Source organism: Miscanthus floridulus, chromosome 8 (genome assembly GCF_019320115.1).
Source record: "Miscanthus floridulus cultivar M001 chromosome 8, ASM1932011v1, whole genome shotgun sequence".
NCBI classification, from domain to species: Eukaryota; Viridiplantae; Streptophyta; class Magnoliopsida; order Poales; family Poaceae; genus Miscanthus; species Miscanthus floridulus.
In genome coordinates, this window is record NC_089587.1 from 175099469 (window position 1) to 175108264 (window position 8796).

Here is an 8796-nt window from a genome sequence, read left to right on the forward strand (position 1 = left end):
TAAGGGCCAAGCTTCTGGTCGGGTAACTCCGTGGATAGCCCCGAGCCTTCCCCACACGGAAGTGAGTCTCTGGTGTGCCTTCCGGCAAGCCTCTTCAGGACCGCTCCCTATCGTCTTCACTATCAAGCTTCCAGCCAAACCACCGTGGACCATGTTCCCTTTGGTACACGGTGGTGGCCGCATCACAAACACGGTTGGTGTGATCTCGTAAGACTACAAGGCCCTCCGATGTACAACAATGGTGCGCATAAGCACCGAGTGGTAAGAGGTGTGCAAACCTCACTAAACACTAGGCCTAAACCTAGAGCAAGCGTATAAGCGGTGGTCTAATCAACCTAAGCACTTCGCAAAGCACATACGCTAATCACCTAATGAATCACTAAGAACTATGCAAGTAGAGATCACTAAAATGGTGTATCAACACCCTTGGTATGTTTCCTCAACTCTCCACATCTCAAATGGCCTGTTGGGGGTCTATTTATAAGCCACATAAAGAAAGTAGCCGTTGGGGGTAAAACCTAGCTTTCTGCTACTGACCGGACGCTGCTGTCGTCCTGACCAGACGCGTCCGGTCGTCCCGACCGTTGAGCGCGCTCATAGAGATCGTACGCACTGCCGAGTCCGGTCATCATCGACCGGACGCGTCCGGTCGCATTTGCGCCGTTCTGAACCTCTCTGGACATGATCGGACGTTGCACTTTGTGCGTCCAGTCATCCAGTGCCGCTACGTCCGGTCCTTACTGAGTTGTTGCCGCGACGATGAACAGTGAAGTCCGTGCGTCCGGTCACTGCCTCGCTCAGTGTCCGGTTACTGCTGCTGACGCCTGCTGTTGCCGAGCAACTGATCGGACGCGTCCGGTCCTTATAGGGCCGCTTCCGGTCACCTCAGCGAGCTCGTTTCTTCGCGATCTTGCGTCCGACGTGGTTCCCATCTTCGTGCTTGACTTTGCTTGATATCTTGGGTCGTCTCTTGTGCTTGTAGGGTCTTGCTTATGGTATTGATTGTGGGATCATCTTGTCGCCTTTGTCCAAGTCACGTTTGCACCCTATTAAACTATAAAATAAATTTATTAGTCCAATTTAATTGTGTTGGTCATCAAACACCAAAATCTAAAGTTAATGAACCTATGGTCCATTTTCCTTACAACGTGTTTCACCGTAATTATCACATTACCCACCACTAATTAAATAGTGCCATTTTTGTTGAATAAATAATTTAGAAAAATGTGAGCACTAATGCTAAGACAAGACCAGTACTTCATGTTTGGGTGGCGCTCCACAAGGAATTAACCAATCAAGCAAAACTCAATTGTCAAGAATATCTTTTCATCACATGAAACAACGCTCATTGTTTTTATCTTTCATTTAATATTGAACGGTACTATCAAAAGCCAATGAATTGAAAAGTTGTCTTTTGAAGTTCTTTTCGCATCGCACGGGTCGTTTTACAGACAACCATCTCAACATTTTGTGCACGCCTATATATATACGAAGAACGTTGTAGTTTGGCTAAAATAGAGTTTAATTTGGTGGGCCTTTTTGTGCCTCCGCCAAGAGAAGCAGTGTGTGGGCCTTGCTAATTACATGATGTTAGTTGGGCCTCAATGATTGATCGAACATAAAAACCGCCAATTCGGGAGATAGAGTTAAAAACCACCGGCAAAGACTCTTGGGTCAAAGTCATCGTCTAAATATCTCGCCAATGAGAGCTTTATCTATCGATCGATCATTACGCTTGCTTGCCTTCCAAGTAGCAGTGCCGACTAATGAAACAAGGCCCTTCTCACAAGTGGCTGCTACTTGCAGATTTACCATTCGTCCTGTTCCTGTCTGTCAGTACTAGAGAGAAACCACACGCTTCTTTTTCCTGTTTCCTCTCCCAGCATCCCCACAAAGCGGCTCCTCGCTTGCTACCTTTGGAGCTCACTAGCTCAGTCACAAAACAGAGCAGCAAAGCAGAACCATGAGGGTAAATATCTCCTCCCCAGCTTCCTTTAATTTTGTGCTTCTCTCGTAGTCTTGTACTGTATTTCAGATTTTCTTTCTTGAGCATATTCAGAAATATTTATGCACCTGTCATTTGTTTTTTCAGAAGGAGATCATAATCCGGATTCATGTGAAATCCGACAAGTGCCAGGCCAAGGCCATGAAGGTGGCAGCAGCCGGCAGCGGTATGCATAATGCGTGCTCTGTTCTTGTTTCTGATGAGAATTCAGAAGCAATCACATCGTTCTTATCATTCATATCAGCGACAGCAAATCATTTTCCCCCCTCTTGGTTGGAGCAGGAGTGGAGTCCGTGACGCTGGCCGGCGGCGACAAGAGCCTGTTGCTGGTGATCGGCGACGGCGTGGACTCGAACAAGCTCCTGAAGAAGCTCAAGAAGAAGGTGGGCGAGGCAGAGATCGTGGAGTTGAGGACGCACGACACGTTCGAGGCGGCGGCGCTCCCGCTCCCGGGGACCAAGCAGGAGCTGGCGGCGATGATGGCGATGGCGGCGGCGCGGTCGCCCTACAACAACCAGCACCAGCAGTGGCAGCACAGCTACGCCGCGGCGCCCACCAGCCCGTACTCCTACCACTACTACCCGTCGCCGGTGGGCGGCTACGGCTATGGCTACGGTTACGGTGCCGGCGGCGCCGCGGTCAGCAGCTACTCGCGGGCCGTGGCGCGCAGCCATCCGGCCAATTACTCGCCGATGGTGGAGAGGCACGACTACCAGCCCATGGAACACTCCTCCTCTTCCTCCTCCGGGAAGCGGAGGGAGACTATGGCGGTGCCGCGCCATGGCAGCGGCACCAACAGCTGCACCATACTCTAGTGCCTGTGTGCCAAGTCGACGCCGTTGCAGCCGCGGCCTAGCAATCTGCAAAGCCTTGCTGCTGAAGCTGAACTGCTGGCTGCTGCTTGAATCTTGATGCCTTCTCAGGAGCTGGAAACCGTGTGGTTAGTTACTCCTCCATGTGTGGATTTGTTGTGTTTTAGGTTTTGTTCGGGTTTGGATTAGGCGTGGACGAAGGTTGTCGATCTTCGCTCTGTTCGCTTGGCTTATAAGTCGTACTTTTTCAGTCAACGAATATTATTTTTCTCTTATAACAAATTAGCCAACAGTACTTTCGGCCATAACTTATCAGCCAAGCGAACAAGGCACTTGTACATATTTCTGTGGATGGGTCCAAGTGGAATTAGTCGACCTGTAAAATTACTACATGTATGCAACTATGCATTTAGGAGTTAACTACCAAAGATGCTTTTGTACACTAGACACTACCACTTCTGTTCTGTTAATAACTTTTGGGTTTCCAAATTAACCTAATCCATTTGAATAGCCATAATTCAACATTGTCATTTATGGTATCGTTATCTAAAACAGGCAAGATTTGATTGCGTCAATGTGATTTATAGATGCTTGAATGAGGGGTACATGTGTTTTCCCTCTCTCTGCTTTAGCTGTCCTAAAAATCTTAGAAGTCCTTTGGCACCTTTGAAGGCTATGGAACGTATGAATTTCATAGGATTTATATAGAAATTTCCCACGAATCAGTTTAATTTGACATGAAAAATGCTAGATTAAAAAAAAAACTGCAATCCAAATGGGACTGAACCTGTATTTTTACTGGCCTCACCGTTGCACTTCACTGGTATTTTTCAAAACGGCACCTTTGAGCTTTGGTGCATAAGCATCTGACATCTCTGAACTTTGCTGCTGCCATCAATCATGCTTCATGCATCGTAGTCAAGAGTTTGTCCAAAACTAGAGACGCTGAATATAGTAGTATGACTAATCACAAGCCGTCACTCACTCACTACTGTGTTCCTACAAAACGGTTTCTTTTAACTCCCATCAAATAACATTTTTCTAGACACCAGTAGAGAACCTAGCTATAGTCTTGGTTCTCAACCACCTTTAATCCCGTTTTTTTGAATCGGGACTATGCAATCGGGACTAAATGTCTTGATTTTTTGTCCCGGTTCCTACAACCGGGAGTAGAGGTGTTTATTGGGTAAAAAAAGAGTGGAGATTCGAACCTACGACCTCCTATTTCAGCTCTTGCACGCGTTATCATCTCACCTACCACCATACATCTAACTTAGATAAGATACGCTTTCCTTTTAAATTCAGTTTGGAGACACCTTTAGTCCGGGTTTGAGACATAAACCGGGACTAAAGGTACCTTTAGTCCAGATTCGTGTCTCAAATCAGGATTAAAAGTCACACTTTTAGTCCGGGTTCATGTCTCAAACCGGGACTAAAGATTCTCGCACTGACGTGCCTCCGACACACCTTGGTAACCGTTGTGCAGGGACCTTTAGTCCCGGTTGGAGCTACCAACCGGAACTAAAGTTTTCTCTAGTCTCGAGCGCGAAAAATACCGGGACTAAAATCAAATTTCGAAGTGGATCAAAAATCGTTTCTCTACTAGTGACAGTTGATTAGAATAATTAGCAGTTGAGAGAGACGTAAATAATAGAGCCCATCCTAACTACTCAATGGACCAGGATGGGCAATCGACGAGGTTTCGTAACCGTGCAATAAACTCTCTATACCATCCGATCAGTGGAGCGAATTAACGAATAATCACGCGCAGTCACTCACTCCACTGCAATAAACTAACCAGTAACTGTTTGTCAACCATTCTCTTTCTGGCTTCATGAAAATGCTAGCTGTCGCTCCAAGTGCGCGCAACTGAACCGGGCTTCTTCCAAATCGAAATAAAAATATATAATCAGCAGTAGCAGGCCATCCCAGTTACTTAGTTAGCCACGCAAACTGGATATTTTAAATCCGCTGATGATGATGTGCCAAATCTAGCTAGCAGGTGTGTTCTACGTGGAATTTTTAAACTCAGTGCTCTTCAGTGAGGCCGTGGCTCTCCATTGGTGAGGTCAAGTCACGGGGTTTTGTCCCTTAGCTGCCACTTCAATCAACTGCCTCTAGATCTTCTAACTACTACAGTATACTGGAGTAGGAGCAGTACGATCCATGTCGGTTTCAAGAAGCAAAATTTTCCTGCTCGTGAGGTGGGCCACCGAGAAATTTGGCGGCCCGTTGACATGGCAAACAGCATCGCTGATGCATTCTGCATGCTATGCTCCTGTCAGGTACTAGTAATGTGCACGAGTTGAATGCCCGGTCCCTGACGTAACCTCCGATGCAAGACTGACAGCATCCTTCATCGTCATCGAAGAAACTTGGCGCCATTATACAACGTTAGTTATATGAAAAAAATAAAAAAAAATACACTTGGCGACGCAAGGCTGAAAAGGACGGCAAGGAGCCGAAAGGGCCTGACGAACTATGAGGCCCATCATTATTTAAACGGGCTTGAGGACTCGAGGAGGCCCATGAAATGGGAAGGCCCACTATTCGAAGGGCGGATTCCTCGTAGCTGCGGCTTGCGGTGTTGTACTATTTTTCTCTGTCGATCGAAATCGGCAGTCTCTCTCCCCTCCGGCGGCACTTCCTCCGATCGACTCGCCTGCGGCGGCGCCGGCGACCAGCGGCCATGCGGGTGGCACCCAGGGTGCTCTTCCTCGTCCGCGACGCCGCGGGATACGGCGCGGCCCTCGCCGACGCGCTCCGTCCGCGGCCCGGGCTAACGAGGTTTTCGCTCCCACCCAAAACCCTAACCTATAACTTTCCAACGCACGTAGCATCCGCTCACTGCCGCTGGATGTTTCTGGCAGGGAGTCCTCGCCCTTCGAGCTCCCCCTCGGCAAGTACGGCCTCGACGGAGAGAAGGCGTCCGGCGAGCTCCTGAGCTTTTCCGATTCCGGTGGCTCTCCACAGGTAAGGGCACCAGAGGATTTCTAGGTGTCTCATTTATTCGATTTGATTCGTGTTCTGCCAGTTGAAATGTAGCAAAATGAACGGAAATTTGTTGCTTATATGGTTGGATAAATGGCTGCAAGGTACTACACAAGCTAACTGTAATTCTGTAACAAAATGAACTTGGGGCACAACAGATTTGCTGCTTAAAACTGGAAGATTAGTACTCCCTCCGTTCCAAATTATAAGTCACTTTGACATTTTTGGTTCATCCATTTTGCCATGTATCTAGACATATTATTTATTTAGCATAGCAAAATAGATGTACTAAAAAGTCAAAACGACTTATAATTTGGAACGGAGGGAGTATCCTTTAAGGATTTTGCTAGGACATTTTTATTTCGCCTTGAAGGTTGAAAGTCCCTTCTCATATGGAAACATAGTTGTGGTTACAAACCTGTGAGCACTTCCAGGACACGAAAAGTCTCCCTGTCACTGCCATTTTGTTGAACTTCCCTGCAAAATGTAACTTCATGGAAGCTCCAGGGTTCAGAAACTTTCCACTCCTCGGGGTTTGGTAGTTCTGACTACTGAGTGTAGGCAGAAACCTTCATCGGTCGAAAAGAGATGAAGATTTGTTTCGCATATCTCATTATCAACTTGTCATGATTTAGAACATATTACTAATAAACTGAAGCTAGGTGGCGGCTGTTTGTTTTTGTGGGCTTTCATCCTGGCTGATCCAATTTTTTTTTATAACTGGCTTGATCCCATTGAAATCTCTGTGAATGCCACCCTTGTTTTTGTTGCTGTCGTCCTGTTTACCTCTTTACTTGCAATAGTCTACCTGATGCATCAACACTAAATATGGTTTAGCAAGTATAACATGATAATGACGTTTTCGTGGATTTCATTCTTAAATCCCAATCAACTTATCATATTTGGACAGAATTAAAATGATACTGCACAGTACTGATTGTGGAACCTATGCGCTATGCCAATGGAAAAAAGGATACTTTCCTACTGGGGTTCACATTTCTTGTTTTTTCTTGCTTGAGTTTTATTAGATAGAGTAAGGAAATGGACAACATTTTGTGAATTTTAATATGTGCTCTATATGCAATTGGTTTCATCTTGTTTCTGCTAACAGTGTTCTATTCTTTGTCAATGTGGTCTTCTTGCAAGTTGAAACTGATGTCCAGCTGTCAGTAAGCTAACGTGACTTCCAAATTACACGACCCATGGGCTGTTGGCTGTCGAGCTGTTAGTCTACTTTGATGATCATCACTAGTGAAAAATTGGCTATATTTTTCTATGACATGAAACATCAATTATGTTTCTGATGGCTAATATTGGATATACACTGTCTTTCCTTCCTCATTCCATAAGGAAATTGTTGTATTTCTTAAGCTATGTTGTTTATTGCCAGGTGTCCATTTTTATTCTGCCAGACTATAAGCCCCCTCTTGCAGCATGTGTTGTAAATGAGGTCTTGGAACTGATTTCTTCTGAAGCTACCTCCACTGAGCGAGTTCTAATTGTCCCATTCAACACAAGATCTTCAAGCTATCATCGTGGAATGGAACATGCAACAAAAGCATCGCCTGTACTTCATGGTGCTGAAATAGGGGCAACAACTGACTATACTCACTCGATTGTTGGTGGGACCACTAAACCTCCTACATCCTTGCAAATACGTAGTGAATCAATATTATGTTTGCTGGAAATGGTGCGCGTGTTGAAGATGCCTACAGTTCTTCTTGTCACTTCTGGTGGGCAGCAGCAAGGCAAGAGCTCTACAGTTTCTGATCTTGAGGTATATTTTGACTTTTGTATTGATTTAAGTGAAAACATTATTTTCTTTTATTCAAGTGCTCAAGGCTCTTGCCATGGATAATAATGGTCTATTTCTGCTTTCCTTTGCTTCTGTTTGGCCCCCTTTTGGTGGAAAGCTCTGCAGACTTTGTGGTCCTGAAATTTTTTAGAATTGTTCTGATCAAATGGGAAACATCAGCAAAACAATAGGCATGCTAGGTAGTGGCAATGTTAAAATGCGTTAGCCTGTGACCTTGGTACCATAGTAGCCTATAAGGATGCAAATACAATTCAACTCTCTAAAAGATTTATGCAGACAGCAGATAACATTGTTTTCTAGTTCTCTTCTGTAAAAAAGAAAAGAAAAGAAAAGCAATACACCATGTTTTTGCTATGGTCATATTGTCTGGTTCTTGGTGTTCTTGAGCTGTCTATTTAGTACTGCAATGTTAAAAGTTTTGACTTCTGAATTTATCATATTGTAATATGATGTAGTGTGCATAACCACACATAGCTAGCATTAAAAGCCTGCATGCTATGATCGTCCAGTTCAGTTCTGAAGAATTGTGAAAAAAGGGTTTTATAATTTATACATGTATAAATGTGAAGTTTGTTGAGTCTTAGCTCATCCAATTTCTTCCAATTGTCAGGTTCTGCAATGCTTAGGAGAGCACTTGACCAAGCACATGGCTTTGGAGTTCTCCAGAGAAACTGTTATCAAGAGAGGGATCGAAAAATCACCAATTGATCAGGAGCCCTGGCGCGAGCTGTATGGGTGACGGTGCCCTCAGATAATCAGATATTATGCTTAATTTGCCGCACATGTTTGACTCGGATGGATGGTGCTGTGTTATTGTGCTGGAATCACGAAGGATCTGGTCTGTTGAAATCACTATATAGTGTGGCTCCTTCCATCTTTCGCCTGGGCAAATCAATTCATCAGCAAGAGATCTGCTGTCTTAGAACTTGTAGACTCTTTGCAGTGAACATTAAACGAAATACCTTTACACCTCTAACCTCTTGGCGAATAGTATTCAAAGGTCAGGTTTTTTGCCCTGACTCACTGGAATGTTTATAGCTAAGCTTGAATTTTGTTTTAAAGGCTATACATATACTCCCTATGTGTTTTTTCCCTGACTCACTGTAATGTTTATAGCCAAGCTTGAATTTTGTTTTTGAAGGATATACATACTCCCTACGTTTTTCTTATAG

General features: G+C 44.9%; 2 protein-coding genes across 4 annotated transcripts; both read left to right on the forward strand.

Annotated features, from left to right (window-relative positions):
- The first annotated feature begins 1765 nt into the window (after window positions 1-1765).
- LOC136477568 (heavy metal-associated isoprenylated plant protein 16-like) lies at window positions 1766-7264 on the forward strand. 3 transcript variants are annotated; one of them, XR_010764046.1, is made up of 4 exons: window positions 1766-1969; window positions 2093-2171; window positions 2288-2945; window positions 6955-7264. XR_010764046.1 is itself a non-coding variant. In XM_066475772.1 (3 exons), the coding sequence occupies exons 1-3, from the start codon at window positions 1964-1966 to the stop codon at window positions 2818-2820; spliced, it is 618 nt and encodes a 205-aa protein (XP_066331869.1). In that variant the 5' UTR covers window positions 1766-1963; the 3' UTR covers window positions 2821-3310. The 3 variants fall into 3 exon arrangements, 1 of the variants encoding a protein (XP_066331869.1); XR_010764045.1 differs by lacking the exon at window positions 6955-7264 and adding an exon at window positions 5103-5237; XM_066475772.1 differs by lacking the exon at window positions 6955-7264 and having other exon boundaries at window positions 2288-3310.
- LOC136477567 (uncharacterized) lies at window positions 5367-8718 on the forward strand. Its single transcript, XM_066475771.1, has 4 exons — window positions 5367-5604; window positions 5688-5790; window positions 7199-7585; window positions 8235-8718. The coding sequence occupies exons 1-4, from the start codon at window positions 5507-5509 to the stop codon at window positions 8361-8363; spliced, it is 717 nt and encodes a 238-aa protein (XP_066331868.1). The 5' UTR covers window positions 5367-5506; the 3' UTR covers window positions 8364-8718.
- The last annotated feature ends 78 nt before the right edge of the window (window positions 8719-8796 follow it).

Coding starts and splice junctions, on each gene's coding strand:
- LOC136477568 (XM_066475772.1), top strand. Junction 2,172..2,287: donor GGTGGCAGCAGCCGGCAGCG/GTATGCATAATG, acceptor TGGTTGGAGCAG/GAGTGGAGTCCGTGACGCTG.
- LOC136477567 (XM_066475771.1), top strand. CDS start 5,507: ATGCGGGTGGCACCCAGGGTGCTCTTCCTCGTCCGCGACGCCGCGGGA. Junction 5,605..5,687: donor CCGCGGCCCGGGCTAACGAG/GTTTTCGCTCCC, acceptor TGTTTCTGGCAG/GGAGTCCTCGCCCTTCGAGC. Junction 7,586..8,234: donor CTACAGTTTCTGATCTTGAG/GTATATTTTGAC, acceptor TCCAATTGTCAG/GTTCTGCAATGCTTAGGAGA.